This window comes from Neomonachus schauinslandi, chromosome 5 (assembly GCF_002201575.2).
Source record: "Neomonachus schauinslandi chromosome 5, ASM220157v2, whole genome shotgun sequence".
In the NCBI taxonomy this organism is placed as follows: domain Eukaryota; kingdom Metazoa; phylum Chordata; class Mammalia; order Carnivora; family Phocidae; genus Neomonachus; species Neomonachus schauinslandi.
The window spans coordinates 116,414,036-116,438,237 of record NC_058407.1 but is presented as its reverse complement, the minus strand read 5'-3'; the positions used below and the strand labels follow the sequence as shown (position 1 = coordinate 116,438,237).

Genomic DNA, 24,202 nt, shown 5'->3' with positions numbered 1-24,202 from the left:
AAAAATATGAGAAGTTTCTGAGAAACTAATATACTAGAGCCTCCAAATTTTTCCTTACTCATACGATCAAATGACCACCGTTTGATTAATGGTAGGAGAGAATTAAAAGTAAAAGTAAAATCATCTTAAGAGTGTTTATTTTGTCCTCTAGGAAAGGAGAGCAAGTTCTGGCCCTCCAGCTATCATAGTGAGATGCAGGCCCTTCTTACCAATATTTTTATAGAAACAAATTTTGCTTATGTGTCATCTAACCAAATTTTAAAGGGATGCCTTCCTAGGAAAGGAATGGGAGACACCACAAGAAGGATTAAATATATACCAAGGGCTAGGGTATGGGAAGATATGGAACCAAAGTCTGATTTTGCCTTCATATCAATACAGTGTGTTTTCTGGGCGGATTTATTCAAAACAGGGTGGGAGGTGCCTTCAGGGTTAACACCAACGGAGCCCAGCGTTCCCCAGAGCGGCCGCCTTCGTCATTTCATTCCTTCCCAGCTGCTGTTGTTCAGTCCACTTCAGAGCTACTCTGAGTGACAATCACAGCTTCCTTTCTCCTCCGGGATGCTTCATTTACATTGTGCCCTCTCTCGGACAGTTGTGATAACCTCTGTTTTTGAGATTGTCACTTCTCCTTCACAATCAGCAAATTTAAGTGACTATCAAATTAAATTTAATTATCAGAATATTCATCAGAATACAAGGTGATGGGCTGAATCATATAGTCTCACTTGTTGTTTTCAGTTTTGGTTCTTAATATGATCTTAAGTGGAAGAAAATGTGTCAGATATAAACCTTAAAGGGATGTTCATATTATTGGAGTCTAAGGTATGTTTTTTTATTGTCTTGATTACCTCTATTCCCACGATGATATAAATGGGTTTTTAACACAGAGTTTGGGGTCTTCCTTTGAAACTAAGATGGTCTGTATAATCTTATGGCTTGGAGCATCTCTTATTTGAAAGAATTCCAAATATTAAAGAACATAATTAAATCATCTTCCTCTTGTTAAAATGATACCCTTTTTTATTTTCACTACTTTATGGCTTTTTAAGTGATTAGAAAGCAAGGACTATAGAAAGTATGGCGTTCTTTTTTTTTTTAAGATTTTATTTATTTATTTGACAGAGACAGATACAGCGAGAGAGGGAACACAAGCGGGGGAGGGGGTGGGAGAGGGAGAAGCAGGCTTCCCACAGAGCAGGGAGCCCAATGTGGGGCCTGTTCCCAGGACCCTGGGATCATGACCTGAGCCGAAGGCAGACGCTTAACGACTGAGCCACCCAGGCGCCCCAGTATGGCGTTCTTAAAAAGAGGTGTAGGCTTATTACTTGTGAGACTATTAATATATTTTATGGATAATCGTGGTCTTTTTATAGCAGAAATAGGAAATTTAACAACTGAATATGCCTACATTACTAAAACTAGTTATTATGTCAATATTAGGACTTTGATCTTTGATGTTTAATTTGTAAAAGCAGCATTTATCTCCAAAATGTTTTGCTGGCTTCAAATGTGTTAACCTCTGCCTACAATTAACAACCTCCTTTAAAGATGGGGAGGATGAGCTAAAGAGTTTTAACTTAAACCAGGAGCATCTCCCACTCACTCATTTCCCCTATTTAAAGTCTTGTTTTCCTAAGACACTTGGGTGGCTCAGTTGGGTTAAACATCTGACTTTTGATTTTGGCTCAGGGCCTGAGCTCAGGGTTGTGAGATCGAGCCCCAGGTCAGGCTCCATGCCCAGATTAAGATTAAGGTTCTCTCTCTCTCCCTCTCTTAAAAAATAAATAAATAAGCTAAAATAAAATAAAAATAAAGCTTTGTTTTCCTACTGGTTGAGAATATCTTAATCCGCTTTCTTTGAATAGAATTCCTGTCTTGTAAGAACCACTGAGTTAAAAAAAAAAATGAACAGCTGTAGGAGAGTTTCTAAGAAGAAGTCATGCATTTTTCTATAACTACAAGCTGTAGCAGTAAGAAAAGGGTTATTTAAATTCATTCTTTTTTTTTTTTAAAGATTTTTTATTTATTTATTTGCGAGAGAGAGAATGAGAGACAGAGAGCACGAGAGGGAAGAGGGCAGAGGGAGAAGCAGACCCCCTGCTGAGCAGGGAGCCCGATGCGGGACTCGATTCCGGGACTCCAGGATCATGACCCGAGCCGAAGGCAGTCGCTTAACCAACTGAGCCACCCAGGCGCCCTAAATTCATTCTTAACTGACATTTTCCCAGACTCCACTTAAATCACTAGCACATCAAGTCTGGGTTCATTGCATTGTAAATTAATTTCTTTCTAAAACCGTATTTATGTACTCATTTGTTTAATAAGCTCCGTTGTATACTCCAAAGACAATTTCTTGAACTCGGATGAATGACATTCATTTCTCCTCCATTTACCCAGTGCTGCTGCTGAAGCTGATGGTATTGATCCATTAATAAACATGCTGTCCAGTAAACGAGATGGAGCCATTTCCAACGCTGCTACAGTATTAGCGAACATGGCAATGCAGGAGCCCCTGCGTGTGAGCATACAGAACCACGATGTCATGCACGCCCTCATCAGCCCACTCCGTTCTGCAAACACGATCGTGCAGAGCAAAGCGGCTCTCATGGTGGCTGCAACCGCATGCGATGTTGAGGCCCGGACAGAGGTGAGAGCTTTAATAACGTCTGTTCTCTCATTTTTCTGGTCCCTACCTCTGGGTGGATTAATTTGAAACATTTTCAAGTGTTTGAACCTACCCATCATTTAGAGCCTTCGAATTCTGTGCAACACTTCAACCATGGACTCTGGGTGATAATAATGTGTCAGTGTATGTTCATCAGTTGTAACAAATGTACCAATCCAGCAACGGATGTTGATAATGGGAAAGCTGCTCGTGTGGGGGGGGCAGGGAGTAGGGGAAATCTCTGTACCTGCTGCTCAGTTTTGCTGTGAACCTAAAACTACTCTAAAAAATTAAATTATTAAATTGGTGCAACATTTGGAAAAGAAATTGGCATTACCTAGCAAAGAAGAGCATGTCCTGTAATCCGGTATAATCCAGCAGTTCTGTTTCTAAGTTATACAGCTAAAACGGTCTCTTGCCTCTGTGCACCAGATGCATTGTTTATAATATCTAAACAACTGGAAACACACCAATTGCCTAGTTTTTTAAGAGAGTGGGTAAATAAATTTGTGGTATATTCATAAAATGGAGTTTCACATCCGTGAAAATGAATGAACTATAGCTACAGACATCAATAGAGATGAATCTCAAGCCATGCTGAGCAAAATCAAATTGCAGAAGAATACAACTTCTGATTCTGTTTATGTAGCACTCGAAAGTTTACAAATCTAAGCAATATATTGTTTAGATAAACATACATGTACGTTGCAACTATAAAGGCAAAGGTAGAGAATGATTAACCGCAAATTCAAGAAATCCTCTTGAGGGATCAAGGGAGTGGATGTAACTGAGAGGAAAAAACAGGGGTTCAAGGTCATTTAAATTCGTCATTTCTTAAGCTGAGCGGTAGACAAACAGGCGTGCCTTTACTACAGTGCGTTACATTATACACATGGGTTCCACATACTCCTGTGTTCCTTGTATATTTCAAAGTTTTAAAACATAGAATTGCATTTTTTTTTACAAGTGTATCATATAAAAGTGTCTTTGGTTCTATTCAAAAAGGTAATGTAAACCTACAAACATCCTTTTTTCTCTTGCTTTTGTCATATTTACTTGTCACGCAGCACTCTCCAAACAGCCTAGGGCTTTGTTGCTCTCCCTCCAATATAAATAACAATAGCTAACACTTACTGAGCACTTACTAGGCAGTGAGCACTGTGCTAAGCACTCGACAAGCTTTTAAGCGTCACTCCCTGCTGAGTAAGGAGCCCAACAGGGGGCTCGATCCCACCACCCAAGACATCACGACCTGAGCTGAAACCAAGAGCTGGACGCCCAACTGGCTGAGCCGCCCAGGCGCCCCAAGACTACCAGATGTTTATTTACCATCTACTCTGTGTCAGGGACTATGCTAGGCTTCGGCAACACAGCGATCAAAGCGTTTTGGTCCTACCTCAATGCAGTCTGCAGAATAGTCCGTCTCTTTCCAGGAATATTGCAGCTGAGTCTCCTGCTCTCCCTACGCCTGCCACCCCTGCTTCCCACACTGCCTCCAGACTGATCTTTCAAATATTTGACCCTCATCATGTCATTGCAAGTCCCCAGTGGCGTGCCATTGCCCCAGAGGAAAAGTTGAGCTGCTTAGCGTGATGCGCATGGGCTCCCAATGACCCACACCTACCTACCCACCTGTGCCTGAAGCCTCTTCCCAGGCCTAACTCCATTCTCCAGAAATACGATACCATTTGTAATTCTGTCCATACGCTCTGTTCTCTTATTTATATGTCTTTGATTTCTCCGCTTGGAAAACTATTCTCACTTTTGTCCACCTGATAAAATCACACTTCTCCTTCAAAACCCATGTCAGCCATTCTGTCTTCCATGAGGCCTTTCTTCAGCCCTCAAGCTAGGGAGCATCCTCCTCTATGCTTCCCTTACACCCTATGCATGCTTCCCTTGTCTTCTGCTTTGCATATATGGTTCTTGTATGAAAGACTATAAGCCCCTTGAGGCTTTAGGGAAAGGACCTGAGAGTTTTTCTTCCCTGTGTCCATGCCATTAATAGATACCTGGCACAGAGTGCATACTTTAAATAAACAGTCATTAAATGAATGGGTAAATGAGTGAGGGAATTAATAAATGAATTAGATCTTTTCCAAAAGAACACATGGAGTTAGACTATCTTGTATTATACTCAGAAATAAAGATGTTCAGAAATTTGACTTGCTAAAGCCTAAGATGCTTCAAGTAAACTTTCTAAAGCTGTAATGTTACAAGTACTAAAGTGTGATCCCTGAGAAGAAAATGTCACTGGACATTGACGGAAAACCACTGAATCTGAATCAAGTGGATCATACCCCATAAGGGCTCTTGTCTTCAGATACTACACATAGAAACTGGTAAAATATTCTTTTTTTGTCCTCTAGGTTCAGATGATAGAATATTGCATTTCAGGCAGTATGACAAGAGCTCTATCAAATCTTTTTTTTTTTTTCCAGATTGGAATAATTTTATCCATGAATAATTACCTTTATTACTTGAATTTCCTTTAACAATGTAATTAATGTAGTTCTGTCCAATTCTCTTCTTATTCTTTTTTATCTCTTCCTCACTCCTTGGAGAATTGAAGAGAAGACGCTGTGCAGCGTTAACAAAAACTGGTCTTCTTCTAGGGCATTGCTATGGTACTGCTTTGGCCACATTGATGATTTGGTGGCGGTGACATGGGTAGCATGTCACTGTATCAATTCCTCCTGCCCAGCCTTGGGGACCGGATTCATTCCCTATTACTGCTGTAACAAATGACCACAACATTGTGGCTTAAAGTAATAGAAATCTGTTATCGTATAGTATAGGAGGTCAGAAGTCTGAAAACAGGTCTTATGGGTTAAAATCAAGGTGTTGGCAGAGCTATGTTCCTTTGGGAGACTTTGAGGGAAAATCTGCCCTTTCTAGCTTTTACCATCCACCTCCATCCCTTCTGTGGCCCCTTCCTCCACCTTCAAAGGGTATTACTCCAATCTCTGCTTCTACACGACTCCTTTCTCGGCTCCAGGCACCCATATCTCCATCTTATAAGGACCCTTGTAACTAAATTGGGCCCACCTGATTACCTGGGACAATCTCCCCATCTCAAACTTACTAACATGTCACATGTGCAAAATCCCTTCCCGGGAAAAGGACACCTTTGGGGGACCATCGTTCTGTCTACCATAGGGCCAAATGAACAGTCAGTGTTGATGAGCAGAATGAATGAACACAGGGAGCAAGAGGACAGGTTCTCAGTCTCCCTCCCATGCAAAATCACAGTGACCTCCATGCAAAATCACAGTGACCTCCCTCGGTTATTTGCCTGTGGCCTCCTCTTGACCTTGAACAGAAATCTGGGCTCCTGTCTTTAAGGTTTGTAATAGACTGCTTCCCCCTAGATGTAATAAATTTAAATATCCTAAAGTGTTCTTACATAGTTAAAATCGTTTAACAATCAAATGAGATTTTTTTTTAAAAAACACATCAGCGTTTATATTCTGTACTCCCAATGCATAAACGTTTGGTTTCCACGTTCAGTTAAGAAATTCAGGCGGCCTGGAGCCGCTGGTGGAGCTCCTGCGCTCTAAGAATGCAGAAGTGAGAAGGCACGCCAGCTGGGCGGTGATGGTCTGCGCCAACGATGAGCTGATGGCTGTTGAATTATGCAGGCTTGGGTGAGTGGAGCTGCCTGGAGTCTCCGGCTCAGATGAAGAGCAGAAGATGAAGGAGCGCACTCTTTGGGCCCAAGGAAGGTCAGGCAGAGTCCACACTCCCGCTCGCAGGCTGCCGAGCCCTCGGGACCTGTGACTGGCTCAGCGGACCTTCCCTAGGAAGGGACGGCCTGGTGGGGCGGGGGAGGGGGGTCCCCTCCCATTCCCCCCACCTGGAGATCTCCCCAGCACCCTTACAAAACCATCTTTACCATCTCCCTGTCCACCTTTTCACCCTGATCAATGCCTCTCTTTCCCTCCCCTCTGCTGTTGCTAAACAGCAACTCTGTCTCTCCACTTTTGAAGCGAAAATAAAATGGGTGAGCCATGACTGCCTCTACTTTTTCTCCCACCTTCACCCAAACCTCTCCATCAGAATTAGGCATTTAATCCACCCCACCAAAGCAGGTCCTCCAGCTGTAGCAGATGAGCGAATTGCCTTAGCGTACTGGCAAATAGGGTTTCAAGGGTCCACTGATGGGCTCATCCTATTTCTAACCATCTCTGTGTTTGTGCATATTGCCTGGTTAGCTGAAAAAGTCGGAGCCCAATACTAATTTTGCTTTAAATGAAGAACTTCCCCCCCCCCCCATCAAAGTGTCCTTTTCAGCTGTTTGAATATGAGTCACTACATGGCATATATATTCTCAAAAAGGACTGATTCATCTTCACAATTCTGTCAGTATTACTTTATCTGAAAGGGTGAGATGTCTTTAACCTTTCCATCTCAATTCTTCATTCAGGGTCTTGGCTGGGTATATAAATGAGAACTTAATATTGGATTGCTTGTTTAAAGCAAATAATGCTTTTTTTCTCTTATTGACAGGGCTTTAGATATCCTTGAAGAGGTTAATCTATCAGTAAGTCGAAAAAATAAATTCAGTGAGGCAGCTTATAACAAATTGCTCAACAACTACCTGTCTCTGAAATATAGCCTGACTGGCTATTTGTCATCAAGTAACATAATTAGTGACGGATTCTATGATTACGGTCAGGTAAGTGACAGCATTAATTTGTATTTTAGTATGTACGATCATTTCTTCTTTAGTCACAGTGCCGTTACATTGCAATTTTTTAACCACCTCACAGAATGTATATTTTTATAGGCAGAAACTTGGGAATCAGAGCTTTATTCTTAACTTTGGCTGTAAGATCTTGCATTTGTGTACAGTTTTAACTAGAATCTGATTACTTATAGTAGAATCAGCTTGCTGAGGCTACTCTCAAGTTTCAGGGAAGATAGAAAAGAAGGAGCATTTTCTGTTCTATTAATTCCAGGGTTCAGCCTTAGTGATAAGGATAGAAGTATGAGTGTTTCATTTTATTATAATCTAATTGAAATGAGCCAAATTGTAATACCAAATTTTAAAATGTAATATAGAAGAACGTCATTTAAGCTGCATTTTTGACTCGGATTTTAAAAGCAATATACAGTGGAATTCAGGGTTAATGTCAAGAGAAATGGGAAGCTAAAAATTAGAATCTTAAGGACATGTTGGCACTGCTGCTTAAGCCAGCATTTTCCTTTCTTCTGGAAACCAAGAGCAATAAGGAGAACAGGAAAACAATTTTTAAATCTACAAATGCCACTTTAGGCAAATCTAGGAAACAGATATGATCCACAGACTTCATTAAAAAAAAATGTAGGAGTTACTGAAAATCCCTGAGATCAGGCAGAAGGGGTGCAGGAAGAGGAATGAAAAGGGGGAAAAAAATAAGCCCAGAGTGGGACAAGCAGCTAGTGGTGCAGGTCTCAGAAAGTGCGATCCCTGTCTCAGGTGAAGGGAGAGCTCAGAAGTGCAAAAGCCAAATGCTCTGTTTGCCGGGCAGGTGCAGGACCCGCGGCCCTGGGATGGGCAAGGCTAGGAGCAAAAGCCAGTTTGGACCAGTTTGATTCAAAAAAGCAGAGGAGATAGGGCCATGAAAGAATCACATAGCTGAACCGTATTTGCAGGAAACACTCTATCATGGTAATCGAATAGGAGACATTTTTTAATTTTTTAATTTTTTTTAAGTAATCTCTACCACATGGGGCTCGAACTCACCACTCTGAGATCAAGAGTCACATGCTCTACCGGCGGAGCCAGTGAGGCTCCCCTAGAGACTTTTTCTTTTAAAGATTTTTTAAATTTATTTGTCAGAGAGAGAGAGAGAGCACAAGCAGGGAGAGGGAGAAGCAGGCTCCCCGCTGAGCAGGGAGCCCGATGCGGGACTCGATCCCAGGTCCCTGGGATCATGACCTGAGCCAAAAGGCAGATGCTTAACTGACTGAGCCACCCAAGCGTCCCGAGACATTTTGAATAATGAAAAATGACCAGCCTAAAACTTGACTCCTGCTCTTCCTTCTGCTTTCCCCGGCTGCCGCCGCCACCATACCTATCATAAGACATACACACACACACACACACACACACACACACACCACTGAGAAATCACTGCTCCAAGAAAGCCCGTCTCATTCAGTGAATTCAGAGAATTCTCTGATTCCTTCATTCAGTAAATATTAAGTTTCTAATATTGTAGGTTTGAAGATATCAGTAAATAAAAGACCTAGATCTCTACTTTCACCACCCCAGTGAGAAGAAATAGACAATAAACAGTAAACATGACAAATAGATAAATAATTTATATCACATGATCAAAATGATCAGAGCTTTGGGGGGAAAAGTAGAGCAGAGGCAGGATAAGGGGGTTCTCTAGTGCTGCGTGGGTACTGGGGTTGATGATGTTCATCGTGATTTTAGAAATTGTGGTCAGGGAGGTGAGCCAAAGCTAGAAGGTTGGGGGACTTAGGCGTGGGGATGGCTGGGGGAGGAGCTTTCCAGGCAGAGGAATATGCATGCCTGGCATATTTAAAAAACAGCAAGGTCAGTGTAGCCATAGCTGAGTGAACCAAGGGGCAGACCAGTAAGGACTAAATCAGAGAGGTAGAGCCCAGATCATGTAAGTCTTGTAGACCATCGGAAGGATTTGGGCCTTTATTCTGAATGAAGTAGGAAAACTTGGCAGAGTTGTGGGCAGAAAAATAACATGATCTATCTGATTTTTAAAGGATCCTGGAAAGTATCTTGGACGAGAGAGGGATCTAACTGTAATACGACTGGGAAAAGACCCCAGAAGGTGGTGTGGTCTAACCCCCCTCAGCAGGCTGGTAAAATTGCTAATATAGGACCTGGACTAACCTATTTTTACATATCCTCACAACATTTTTAGTCATCTGTTGAGTAATCAGTTACTCTCACAGACAACAAATTCTCCCTTATATATACATTGCATACATTGCAAACTCCCTTATGTTTACATTGCAAACTCAACTACTTTTGGGGGCCAAACTGATAATTATGGTGTGAAACAGCTGAGAGTATAAAGCAATACAGATTGTGGGGAACTGGAGGCAAGATGCCCACAAGTTCAAGTTCCTCTTTGTAACTGTGCATATGTGTATGCGAAATTACATTACTTCAAACAGCTGAGAACATCAGTATTCATTTAAAACAATATAATCCATGCGGATATTACTTTTTCTTTCTTAAATTATCTGTAGATAAATCCCGGCACCAAACTTTTGCCTTTGAAGGATCTCTGCTTACAAGAACCAAGTGATCTACGTGCTGTACTCTTAGTTAACAGTAAATCTGACGTGTGAGTCTCTTGGGGGAGGAGGGATGCGGGGAAGCGCATAATGCTTTTTGTCTGTACATCATCACATGAATATATAAGATTCCCAGGATGGTATCTTTTTGCCCCCCTGTATTTGGCATCACCCTGAAAACGAACACCAGTCCATAAACTCATAGCCTGACATCGTAAAGGCCATGAAATCACCAGCAACATGGTTTTTCCTTTGATTCCCTTTTACCACTCAATTCCAGATGTATTTCTGTAGTCAATGCTGGTAACATGAAGTAATTGAAGGAAGTGTAAGCAGATAGGAGCAAACCAAAACGAATTGTGTTTACAGGACTCTAACTGCTGCCCAGAGGTGTTTTTTTTTTTTTTAACTATAAAATAAGAAGTAAATAGTACAGCTAAAAATTAAAGTTTCAAATGGTCATGCATACCTATATATCTGTCATAATTTATTTTATGTGATGTATTTTATAAAAATATTTCCAGTTCCAGTTCATGAACAATATTCTTTTTGTCTTACCTTCACCTCTCCTTTATGTTTTCATTCTATCACTGTTAAAAGTCATCTCCAATTATGATTTTCTGAAAAAGAAATCTGTTTTGTAGGACAAAACAGATTTTGTGTGTGTGTGTGTGTGTGTGTGTGTGTATGTCTTACAAATAAATCCAATATTGACAAATAAAGTATTTTAACTTGTATATAATTCAAATATGTAAAATTTTAGTTCTCCACCTCCATCTATGGAAGATAAGTCATCAGATATTGGTTATGGACAGAGTATTTCTTCCTCATCTTCTTTAAGAAGAGCAAGCAAAGAAAAGACGAAGTAAGAAAATGGTATTTTGTCTGTACTCAAATAATTCTCCCCTCAACCTGGGAGTAAGAACAAATTTAGGTTTTAGATTGGGGCAACTTAATTCTTTTCATTCTTCTAGTACTATAATTTCATAATTGCCTTTTTAAATTGCTGTGGAAAAGATCTCTGGGAAAAGTAGGCTTTCTGTGCTATTTGCTGTGAACCTCCAGTGAGCCCTCGAGCACAGGACTTAGGAGCTGTGAGCCGGCTTTGTTCGATTTTCTGTAGATGGAGTCATGCCTGGTGCGCGGCTTCACATCGGGGAAGGGAGCCCAGGCATGTCATGGCAAAGAAACATGCCTTCTAAATGACGAAATGCCTTGCAAATGTAATATTTTATTATTTCTCATATGATTGAAATCGATGATGAATTTTTCCTAGTCCTAAGAACAAATATTTTTCATTTTAGTACTGGATTTGGATCTCCCACAGAAGACAAATCAGAACCTACTTCTGGACGAAATACTGCTCTTAGCAAAAGCACCACTAAGGAGAAAAGATCAAGGTAGGAAATGTAGGACTGTCTTCTTTTCCTAAGGATAGTCATGTGAGGTTTTGATTCCGCACCAAAGTTGGTGAACTGAAGGGGTGGCCTTTAAAATAGGAAGCTTTTCTTACCGAATCAGGATGTTGGATAGGAGGGGAGACTCATGAAATGTAATTAACAAGTCACTTCATTTTTGCCTCTTGCAATCTCTTGAAAACTTAACCAGAGTGAATTGCTTCTCCTGCCTCTGGGTGAGAACTCAGGTCACTTTGATCAACTATACAGTCCTACAGACACTTGAATTCGAAAACAGCAACAGTAGTCTCTAGCCAGTCATTTAAAAGTCCAACCCTGTGTCAAGATCAAGGTAGAATGACCCCCTGCCCTCCCCCGGCGGCTGCCCTTGCGGATGGTGAGCCCCACACGCAGGAGAGCGGTCCTGTCCCTCTCCGCCTTGTGCTTCTACCCCGCCTCCCCCCACCCTGCTCGCCCAGAGAAACCTCTGACCCCTCAGGAGGCAGCGAGAGGAGGAAAGGGAAATAGGACCCAGCTCTTACTTGATGGAACAATTAGAATGTGGTTTCATGCTTTTTAGGCCTGGCATGTTTTAAACATGCTTTCCGTATGTTTACGTATTTTTAAACCCATTATTTCTCTAATGAGCACTTTCGTGGATTCCTCAAAAACCCACTTGGACCTCTTGCCACACTCCGTGACCCTTTAATTATTGTTGACTTAAGCCCTTCCGAACCACTGTGGTATCGGAGGCTGTTTGGCAGGCATTTCGAGCATCCGCTCTCTAAACTGAGACCGCCCCCTACGGCCTCCCGAGGTCTGGGCGGTGGTTTGCTCTCCTCAGACCTCAGAGCGGCTGTTTCCCTATTTCTGACTTCCTTCTCTGTTGTAAGTCTCCTTTGCTCGCTCTTCTCATCGCAGCTTCTTAACTGCTCCTATTGTTCCAGGAATGATATTTTTTGCCCTTCCCTCCCCTCCCTTCCCTGTCACCGGCCTCGTCCCCACCCCACCCCTCCCTACCCCACCTTTCCCCTCCCCTCCCCTCCCCTCCCCTCCCTATCCTGCGCCCCACCCCGCACCTTCTCTTCCTGTCTTTCCTTTCCTCCTTTGGCTTCTCTGTGCTTCACCTCTACTGCATGGAGAGCTCCTTGAAGACAAGAACATGTTCTGATTTGAGGAATTTCTCTTCCCATCCCTAGTGTTTAGCCCAGGGCTTGGTGGGCATACAGAGGCATTCATGTGTATTCAAGAGAATAGACATCTGAAGGGTTGCAGGAAAAGGTTATTTTTGACAAGATCCACCCTTATAAACTGTGTGTCTGAGCAAATTGGTTTCCTTCTCTTTGCCTGAGTCCCCTCCTCAGTAAAATGAACAGAACATAGGGTATGGTGAGGAGTACAGAAATTAGCACGTAGAAAGTGCATAGAGCAGTGCCTGGCACAAAGTGGACGCTCAACAAATGTTAGTGCTGTTGTACGAAACGGTTGCAAGGAGCCCAAATCCACTCAACCCTTGCAGGGATATAGAGGAGTCTCCAGAGTCCAACGCGGGAAATGCAGCCACCCCCTAAAGGACAGGAGCTCGGATGAAGTCAGTAACTGTAGGGTCTCTGTCTCTCTCCCTCTCTTTTTCTCTCTCCACTGCGGGTATCTTATTTACAGATGCTTTGTTATCCTCCTTGACTTTCTTTTGATTACCGCCTCACGCATAACCGTGGCTTATATGTGACTTTGGTTTGCCTGGGGACAAATCTGCCTCCAATTCCAAGCAAACTTTCAGTTCTAAAGCATATTTGTGCATATTCAAGTGCATATTGGTCAAAGAGGCCACCGTACCGTCATAGGCCAAAGTATTGGCTGGCTTTGAGGCAGGTGTCTCCCTTTGGTCTACCCAGCCATGGCCCTGGGGAAGAATCGACCTTCTGCCCCCTTGATAAGAGGAGGGTAGGCCACTTGTCTGATGGTGACCATTACACACATATTGTACTTACCATCATCGATCAAAGCGTATTTTTCCCTCTGGTACCTCTGATACCACATCAGCTTTAATCTTTGGTGATTCTACTATTCTTGGCAGAATATCATCTATTTTTCTTACAACTTAGTCTGGTTCTTAATCCTAAATCTTTTGGGGGAGAATGGGCAGTCCTACTGGGTTAAAAGTTATTTTGTGTACTTGTGTACTTATCAAAATGCTGATCTTCAGGGAGGCAGAAAAAGAGAGAAAGGGGGAAACAAATCATGAGAGACAAGATCTTTACTATAGAGAACAAACTGAGGGTTGATGGAGGGAGGAGGGGGTGGGGGATGGGCTAGATGGGGGATGGGGATGAAGGAGGGCACTTGTTATGACAAACACCGGGTGTTACAGGTAAATGTTCAGAGCACTGAACTCTACTCCTGAAACCAATATTGAACTGTATGTCAACTAACTAGAATTTAAATAAATTTTTAAAAGTGCTGATCTTCAGATAGCCATGGGTTTTTAATTACAATATTTGATAGTTTGATTTTTCTGTACTACTTGGAAGCACTCACATCTTTATCTCATTTGATCCATACCTTCTTCTTCTATAGATAAGTCTCCTCTTTTTTGGCCCTTTTCGCTATATCCTCATCTACCCATCACAACTACCTTACATGTTGACATGCTCCAGGATTCTTCATTTACTCCCTTTCTCGCTCTCCATGGTTTTAGCTACTGCTGACAGTTACATACACCTCTCCGGAGTCCAGTCTGCTCTCTCCTGCTACCCTGTAAACAATGTGTTCCAAATGAAACTCATTGTTCCCCCAACTCCCAAACTTCCTCCTCTCTTCCCTAAGTTGATGAATGTTACCCTCTTCCCATGCAAGTGCTCAAGCCTAGGAATCGTCTTAAAGTCCTTCTTTCCTCCCTACACTGAATGAGTCTCAGTCCCGTGCACTAGATGTCTTCAATGTCTCTTAAGTCATGGTTTCCCTCCATTTTCAGCTTTACCTCCCCAGTTCAGGCCTTTGTATTATATCTCAAGACACTGACCTCATTACTGTAAGGTTCTTCTCCCTTTTGTATAGCCCTCCACAAACCCATCCTCCATGCTACCCCCCCCGAGTTACCTTCCCAAAATGAAAGGCTGATGATATTACTCTGCCTAAAGCAACGATTCCCTGTCTTCCTCCAGATGAAGTCCAAACAGCAACCATGGCATCCTCTGTAAGAGTCTTACAAGTCTTGTATGCATAGCAAATTCCTACTCTTCTTCATTCTCTTTATACATTTTGTTTTTGTGAGGCATTCCCTGGTCACCCCAGGTTAGGTATTCTCTTTGCGTTCACTCCTTCATGAATTCAAATAATCTTATATATAACCTGAACTGCTTGGTGTTGATCTATTTGTCTTTCTTACTAAGCAACGGATTACTTGAGACCTGGGACCAGGCCTTTTTCATTTTTATAGTCATAGAGCCTAGAATAATATCATGAACACCAGAGACAGTAAAGAAACATTTATCATTTAAGTATTCACAAATTATTTAAAATACTGAATGCTTGTTGTTGAAAGGAATAGAGGTTTGACTCCCTCCCAATATGCCCCAGGAGAATAAGTCAACAAATGAAGATAATTATTTCTTCTCATACCATTTCCATTCTCCTCCTTGTCCCTGCATCTTCTCCCCGACTTGAAGATAAACCCTGATGTACTCCCAACATTCAAACAGATTGTTAGCATGATGGAGAACACACATTTTGCATCCAGACAAAACCAAAAAATGGAAATGAGCCCAGAATACATTGGTGTGTCCACCCTGTATGATACTCTCTTCTCATTCTTTTGGAATAGAATAGGTGGAACAGGATGCCCAGTTGGGATAGATTTCTGGAACATCTTGAGTTTCTTATTTTTATCACTCATGTGGAATTTATCGAATGCTACCAGGCATGGTGATTATTTTCCATAGACCCAAATCTTCCCACCTAAATTGAAAACCCATGTGGGCCAGATTTGTGACTTATATTGCTCCCAGCAGCCTTGCCTTCTAATTTATTTGTTCAAATAGTTGATGGTGTCAAAAAGGAGCAAGTGATTAAACTTTGAAAATGTCAATACACAATTTGGAGCCAGACAAATCTCTCTACTTAGCTGCCTACCTTCTCATCCACCTATGAACAATAGAAAATATCCTTACTGTTTTGGATTCCCACAGTAAGTCTCTGTTTTCTGAGGTAGTTTGGTTCAAGCCTCTGTAAGAAAGTTAAAAGTTCTGCTATCTTTAATCACAAATTGATGTTCTTTCTGAGGGTTAATTTTACGAGCATTGTTTTTGTAATTTCTGAGCACTTGTTCCAATATTTACTTAGAAATGAAATTCCTTCAAGCATTAAAGCCCTTATTAACACAACTGGGCAGACTTCATGGGAAAGAGGTCCAGATGAAATACTTCTATATACAGCAGCGGAAAACTACAGCTCAGGAGCTCCAGTAAATTATCCCTTTTTAATCACTCAATAAGATTGCCCTCCACGATGCACTTAGCCCTATGTGCTGGCTGGCATCTTCTATGTGCCAAATGATTCTTTCTCCTGGCAGCACACTCAGTGAGAAATACACCTGCTTTGTTTTACAGGTGTCTCTGAGTCCGACTGTCAAATATTATAAAGCTACCCTGTAACTTTAGGAATAGGTAAACCTAAATATGCTTCCTGCCATTCTAATTGACCTTTCCAGTGGTAGTTCCCAGCTCACGAAAATCTTACTATGGGTGTGAAGATGTTCCATTTACAAAGAAGAAGAAAGGTTTTTAGATGGTAGAGCTGGGAAATACTAATTTTTGCTTAGAGATTTTACCGTAATATATGGTGAGTACATTTCATACATGATTAAGCTCTCTCCTTTACTTAATTACGGTCAATAGAATATTGAATTAGAAAATATAAAACTTGGGGCTCCTGGGTGGCTCAGTCAGTTAAGCTATCTGCCTTCGACTTGGGTCATGATTCCAGGGTCCTGGGATCAGGCCCTGCATCGGGCTCTCTGCTCAGTGGGGCATCTGCTTCTCCCTCTCTCTCTCTCAAATAAATAATAAATTTTAAAAAATATATAAAACTGGGGCGCCTGGGTGGCTCAGTTGGTTAAGCGACTGCCTTCGGCTCAGGTCATGATCCTGGAGTCCTGGGATCGAGTCCCACATCGGGCTCCCTGCTTGGCGGGGAGTCTGCTTCTCCCTCTAACCCTATCCCCTCTTGCACGCTCTCTCTCACTCTCTCTCTCTCAAATAAATAAATATAAAAAATATATATATAAAACTTTTGTATTTGTTATGATTATAGAGTTTTGTGTAATTATCCAAAAGCATTTAATAAAATTATTTTTGTATTTTTTCCTCAAAATAAAGAGAAAACTCACATGACCTTTAGCTGATCCCCACCTTTCACCCTATACTTCAAGAAATACTTAAAGATAATTCCTGCCCCTAATTTACTGCTAGCGGAACAGAATGTTCAATAGTTGCAAAGACATAATTTAGGAAATTCACCTGAACTAGCCCCATTTTCTTGGCTGGTGGGGATATATATATATATATATATATATATATATAATTATGGCCGAGATTTATTATAGCAAAAGATAAAATACAGGAGATGCAGGAAAAAGATATACTTAAGCAAAGGCTATAGAAGTCACACAGAGGTGTCCTTGTCTTCCCTCTCTTTCTGCTAGCATAGCATAGGATGCAATTTTCTTGTGGGAGATAGCTCCGCCTAAGGAAGCCCACCTGAGTCATGGGATCCAGAATTCATACAGGTGTAAGCTCCAGTTTCCTATAGGGAAACTCCAATTTGAATGACGGTACATTTCTCTCAGGCTAGAAGGAGGTGGCATAACATTTCTCAACTGCTAAAGGAGTCAACCACGTGTTCTCTCTCTGGGGAAACTACCCTTTAGTAATGAAGAGGGGAAAGTAAAGACATTCCCAAGTGAAGGAAAACAAAAAATTTATTGCCAGCAGTTCTACCTTTACATATTGACTAGTGACTAGAAGTTCTTCAAACAAGAAGAAAATGATGAAAGAATCTGGAAGCATCAAGGAAGGAAGAAGGAATAGCAAAAAGAATTGAAATATGGGTACATACAATAGGCTATCTGTTTCCTCATGAGTTTTATAAATCACATTTGATGATTGAAACAAAAATGAAGAGAGGTAAAGAGAGCTAAATGGATGTGAGGTTTCCACACTTCCCTCAAAGTGATAAAATGTGGATACCAGCAGACTGTGATAAACCATGTATGTATACTAAAATCCTACAGTAACCACTACAAACCAATACAAAGAGCTACACTCAAAAATGGTGTAAATAAATCAAGATGGAAAACTAAAAAATGTTCAGGTAACCAACAGAAAGGCAAAAAAGGAAAAACAGAGGAATAAGAACCAATCAAAAGGCAGAGATTGACAGAGTGGATTAAAAAGTTATAATGGAAGGGCACCTGGCTGCCTCAGCCGGTAGAGCATACGACTCTTGATCTCAGGGTTGTTAGTTCGAGCCCCATGTTGGGTGTAGAGATTACTTAAAAATAAAAGCTTAAAGAAAAAAGTTATATGGAACTATATGCTGTTTAAAGAAACTCACTTTAAATTCATTGATATAGGTAGGTTGAAAGTGAAAAGATGGAAAAAGATACCATGTAAACATTAACTTTTTAAAAAGCAGGAGTGGCTCTTTAATACATAATAAAGTAGACTTCAGAGCAAAGAAAATTTCTAGAGACAAAGACATATGAAAAATGGATTAATCTGTGAGGAAGACACAATGATCTAATGTATAGCACCAAACAACAGAGCCTCAAATACATGAAACAAAAACTGATAGAGCAGAAAGTAGAAATAGACAAGTCCAAAATTATGGTTGAGGACTTCAACACTCCCCTCTGAGCAACTGATAGAACTACTTGACCGGAAATCAGCAAAGATATAAAAGATTTGAACAATACCAGCAATAAATAGGATCTAATCAATGAATTATAGAACATTCCACCACTAACAACAGAAAACACATTTTTTCAACTTCATGTGGAACATTTACAAATACCTGGGGTCATAAAACAGAACTCAGCAACTTTAAAATAATTGAAATCATACAGAATATGATCTCTGACCCTTATAGAAACAAACTAGAAATTAACAACAGAAAGACAAGAAAATCTCTAGATGTGCAGAAATTGAATGACACATTTCTAAATAATCTATGGGACAAAAGTCTCAAAGGAAGTTTAAAACTACAAAGAACTAAATGAAAGTGAAGATGTAGCATATGAAAATTTGTGGGATACAGGCAAAGCAGTTCTAAGAGGGAAATTTATTTTACTAAATGTATTAGAATAAAAGGGAGGTCTTGAGTCAGTAAGCTAAGCTCTTACCTCAAGAAATTAGAAAAAGACAAGTAAAATAAACCCAATACAAGCAGAAGGAAGAAAATAGTAAGGAGCAGAAATCAATGAAATTGAAAACAGAAAAGCAATAGAGAAGGCCAATGAAATCAAAAGCTGGTTCTTTAAAAACATCGGCAACATTGATAAACTTCTAGCAAGACTGACAAAGCATAAAAAAGAGGATATGTAAATTATCAATATTAGAAATGAAAGAGAGAATTATCATCACAAACCCTACACACGTTGAAGGATAATGCTATGAGCACTTTAATTCAGCCACTTAGATGAAATGAACAAATTCATCAAAAACTGCCAACTATCAAAACTCACCAAGGATGAAATAGATGACCTAAATAGTCCAGAACTATGAAGGAAACTGAATTCATAAAACCCTTCCTAAAAAGAATCTCCTGACCCCGATGGTTTCATTTAGTGAATTTTGCTAGATGTTTCAAGAATCAATACTAACCCCAAACAGTCTTTTCCAGGAAATAAGGGAGAATGTTTCCCAATGTATGATACCAGCATTATCCTAATGCCAATATCAGACAAGGTGGTTATACAAAAAGAAAATTACGGCCCAGTATCCATCATGAATGCAGATGTGAAAGTCCTCTATGAAATATTAGCAAATCAAATCCAGTGATACATAGAAAGAATAATTCATCTAAGAGGAGTTTATCCCAGGAATGTAGGCTGGTTCAATATTTGAAAATCAATCAGTGTAATCCACCATATTGACAGTATAAAGAAAAAAACCCACATGATCATATTAATTGATGCAGAAAAATAATTTGACAAAATTCAACATCATTTATGATTAAAAATACAACTGTCAGTGAAGTAGGTATATAAGGGAACTTTCTCGACCTGATGAAAGGCATCCACGGGGGGGCGGGGGGGAGAAACAACTGATTATATCATACTTAATGGTGAAAGACTGGATGCTTTTCTGAAAAAATCATGAACAAAATAAGGATAACTATTCTTTTCACTCCTATTCATCACTGTATTCTTATCACTCCTATTCATCACCTACACATTGCAATAAGGTAATTTTTAAAAGTATAAAGACTGGAAAATGAGGGGGAAAAAACAGTTCCTATTTGCAGACAACAAGATAGTCTGAATAGAAAATCCATAAGGAGTCTATTTTTTAAAAAACCTCTTAGGACTAATAGGTGACTTTAGCAACAGATCAGTATATCAGGTCAAAACATAAAAATCAATCATATTTCTATATGCTGGCAATAAAAAATTGAAAACCAAAAATTTGTTGAATACCATTTTTAACAGCTTTAAAAATGAGATATGAAATATCTCAAAACATATATGGAGAACCATCAAACACAAAGGAAATCAAAGAATCACTAAATAAGTGAAGAGATATACCATGTTCATGTATTGGAAAACTCAACATAGTAAAAATGTCAGTTTTCCCCCAAACTGATCTGATAGATTTGGTATAATTCTATCAAAATTCCAGCAGGATTTTTTTAGATATAGACATGCTAAATCTAAAACCTTTATGGAAGGGTATATAAAATAATTTTAAAGAAAGAATAAAGTTGAAAAAATCTCTCAATTTAATGATTTATGATAAAGTTACAGTAATCAAAATATTGGTAAATGTGTCTTATATGCATTCTAAGAAGAATTTCCCTTTTTTTGTGTCTGTTTTAGCCAGCAGTTGACCAAGTTGATTTCTTCTTTTTTTTTTTTAAGTTGTATTTATTTAAGTAATCTCTACACCGTGGGACTCGAACTCACCACCCCAAGATCAAGAGTCACACGCTCCGAGACGTCAGGTGCCCAGACCCAGCTGCTTTCAATCTTCAACAAGTTTCAGCCAGTGTTCTGTAGGTTGTCATTCCACTGTCAGCCCAGTTTCCAAAGGCTTTGCCGTGCTATTTGGAGCAGTCCTGACTGTGTGCCAACTATTGTCCAGTTTAGGATTTGGGTGGTGGTCAGTCCCATCGTTCTATCCTCAACATCTGTGATGTACTGTTTAGGGTCAGAACGATATGTACACAGCTTGGGGGTAAGCCTAAGAATTCATAAATAACTTGATTTTTTTTTCCTGAGCTTTTCCCTTTTCGTGATCTCCCTTGTGTTTGTTGGTTCCTTGGGGGGTTTTTTTGGTCCTCAAGTCGGGAAACTTTATTTACCCTGCCCTGCTATACTCTGGTCGTGACTGCCCCTATTATCTCCAGCCAAGCAACATGAGGACTGAGCGAGTATAAAGTTATTTTAGGTTCTTATGAGATGCTGATGTCACCACTGCTGCCACAGCCACAGGATTCCTTGGGGGCTGGGACACAAGAGAATGGAGGGAAAAAAAGAAAACAACAAAACATGGCTTTCCTCTACTCTGTGTCTTTCCTGTTTCTCAAGAGGGCCTCTCCTTGAACTCTCTCTGTGCTGATGCCCACTTCCGGGATTTTGAGCCATGTCTAGAGAATACTGGAGAAAAATAAAAAGATAAACTCACCATCTGTTCAGTAATTCCAGAGACCTTCTCGGATCTTCCTGCTACCATTTGCTTTTCAGAGTCTTCAAGTAGCTGTTGAATCCTGTCCAGGTTTGATGGACTGTATTCAGTAGGAGAAGCAGGGTTAAATGTGCCTACTCCATGTTACCTGGAATGAGAATACATGTCATTGCCTTTGTTCAACTCATAAATTAATGAGGGAACCAGGAAGATGTTAATATTGGTCCAAAGGACATTTGAGGAGCTAGGGATTTATATCCAATTTAATTAAAGGATGTTAGAAAAAGATGGCTGAGTTACATTAAAAAAAACCCAAAAACTGGTTACCATCCTACAGGACAATAAACTATAACCTCTGGCCATATCTTCTCCATTGACAGAAATAATGTGCATCTCTACTAAACAAACACTTACATGTTAGCTAGCAAATTCTCTAAGTTTGAAACGATTAATTCACAGAATATTTTAATTAAACAATATCTTTACAAAGTACATTCCAGTTTTCCTAAGTACAGAACTAAGTACATTTCCCTATAAAAACTTTAGGTAAGTCTTCCCCTGCATGACATGAAAATTCCATGCTAGCCTTATTTTGTTTTGCCTTTTTTCCAAGTTCTGGGTCATCTTTCTTAAAAACAGTGATTCAAACTCTTCTTGCAGAAGGTCTCACCTGAAGCAAGAGATGATGTAAGACTGGCTTACACTCCCTGAGGAGGCAACCTATTTTTTCCCAATTCAATAAATGTTTATTACATACCTACTATGCACCAGACATCTGGCTAGGCAATTGTACGCAAGACCAGTATATGATTTTCATAATACGTATCAATCATGTTGTGTTCTCTTGACAGTTAATTTCTCTTACATAATATAGAAACCATAAAACTCTATTGTTGTTATCAAAAATTTGAAAACTGGGGGCGCCTGGGTGGCTCAGTTGGTTAAGCGGCTGCCTTCGGCTCAGGTCATGATCCTGGAGTCCCGGGATCGAGTCCCGCATCAGGCTCCCTGCTCAGCGGGGTGTCTGCTTCTCCCTCTCCCGCTCCCCCCTCTTGTGCTCTTTCTCTCTCTCACTCTCTCTCTCAAAAAAAAAAATAAATAAAATCTAAAAAAAAAAAAAATTTGAAAACTGCGCATGATACGGTCGTTAAGGTATAAAATACTCTCTTTCTGGTGTGCTCTTCAGATGAACTCGGAGTGCAGTTAGTGCCTATTCATTTTGTGACTTTGATTGCTGCCGTTTCCTCTCAAAGGAAAGACCGAGGGAAAAAAGAAGACGAAAAAGTGAAGGAGGAAGAGGAGTTTGCGGCAGCCCCAAAATTGGCCGGAGAAGGGAGCCCTGATAAAGAATGGTACCCTCCCTCCGACCCGGGCTTCTGTGTTTATGTGTATGAAGTGACCAAGTCAATATTTCCCATAACCAATATTAAGGAGCAGATTGAGGCTCTTGCAAAGTAAGTGGTCTCTATATACATCGGCATTTTAAGTTTCTGAAGCAAAGTTTTTGATTTTAGTGGTTTGCATTTCTTAGCCCATTTTCAGCTAATGACATTGTAATTACTGCCCCCCACTTCTGACCTTGAAGCAGAAACATAATAAATTGGAAAAAATGCCCAATTTCTATTTTAGGTCCTATTTCCGCCAAGAATCAGAGCTAGGAGCTAGAAATTGCTTAAAGAAAAACACTTTTGTCATTTTCTCCAGCTAAACCATTAAAGGCATCATTCAACGTGATCCTGAAGAAGTTAGGAAGGAATCAAAAGTTTGAAAATTAAATTACTCCAAAAATAAAAAAAGAAAGAAAGAAAATTAAATTACTCCTTAGGTACCTGGGGTGCTCACAATTTAACGAAGCATATTGTGAATTCTTTGTAAACTCACAAATTATTTTCTTTTTTAAATTTTTTCAATTTGAATTCAATGAATTAACATATAGTGTATTATCAGTTTCAGAGGTAGAGTTCAGTGATTGATCAGTCTTCTATAACACCCAGTGCTCATTCCATCACGTGTGCTCCTCAATGCCCATCACCAGGTTACCCCATCCCCACAAATTCTTTTCTGATACAAATAAGCATCACTATTTTTAGGTCAGACAGATGTCTGATATTTTGCATTTCGCGTTGCTCTCGAGTGTGGTTGTGAGCGTTCTAAGAGGTGGCTGTTGGGGCAGGCTAGACGCTCTGTGTGAGCCAGTGATGTTGCCTTCTTAATTAGAGCATTTAATGTGAGTCCACTAAGGGAAATCTGAGAACCTGACTTGGTAGCTGTAAGGGGTTAGGAATTGCAGCAAGTGGAGGGTGGCCTCCATAATTGGCACCGACAACCAGTTAGTGAGCTACTGGATCCTGCAACAGCTGTAGTCTCCACGGGAGCTTGTGTCTATTCCAAGGAGCAGTGCATTGCACTCATCAAACCTGGACGTGACAACTGCAAGAAACACAGCCGCCAGATCATTGACTTCTTGTCAGCCAGAACTGGAAGAGAACATTTTTGGCGACTGAAGTTTTCCTGATGTCCTTGAGAAGTGATGACTCGAGCAGAACTCTGATTTAGCTCATTTCAGCATTTGTCAGATGTCCTCATGCTTTGTTCCTATCAGAAATACTTTTCATCATTCCCAAATAATTGTTTTTTTAACCTGAGCCCTTTTCGAGGCAAGATCCAGAGATTTGTCCCCGTGCCTTTGGTTTCCCGCATTCATTACAGGATACCTGGCGGGGTCCGTGCGACAGCTCTCTCCCCGCCCCTTTCTCTGTTTTTCGCCGTTGTTCTTCTTTGCTTGATCCTACATACAGCAAGAGGAAATTCTTTCTTAAAATTTGCAATTCTGCCTTTACTCCAAGATGTAGTAGGCTTCATCAGTCGACAGAAGATTTTTGCAGGTGTGTTTACTGACTTCTTCAGGGAGAGCCTCAAATGAGGGGGAAACCCCTAGGCAAACTATATCACCCAACTTC

At 40.4% G+C, this 24,202-nt stretch overlaps 1 protein-coding gene across 1 annotated transcript in view; it reads left to right on the top strand.

The window, feature by feature from the left end:
* Nucleotides 1-24,202, top strand: part of ARMC3 (armadillo repeat containing 3) — an 89,890-nt gene that overhangs the window by 59,661 nt on the left and 6,027 nt on the right. Inside the window, exons 11-17 of the mRNA XM_021696750.2 lie at nucleotides 2,401-2,650; nucleotides 6,179-6,315; nucleotides 7,178-7,346; nucleotides 9,896-9,993; nucleotides 10,707-10,808; nucleotides 11,248-11,343; nucleotides 22,496-22,696. Of these exons, the coding sequence (XP_021552425.2) occupies nucleotides 2,401-2,650; nucleotides 6,179-6,315; nucleotides 7,178-7,346; nucleotides 9,896-9,993; nucleotides 10,707-10,808; nucleotides 11,248-11,343; nucleotides 22,496-22,696 (1,053 nt within the window). The remainder of the gene's footprint in view (nucleotides 1-2,400; nucleotides 2,651-6,178; nucleotides 6,316-7,177; nucleotides 7,347-9,895; nucleotides 9,994-10,706; nucleotides 10,809-11,247; nucleotides 11,344-22,495; nucleotides 22,697-24,202) is intronic.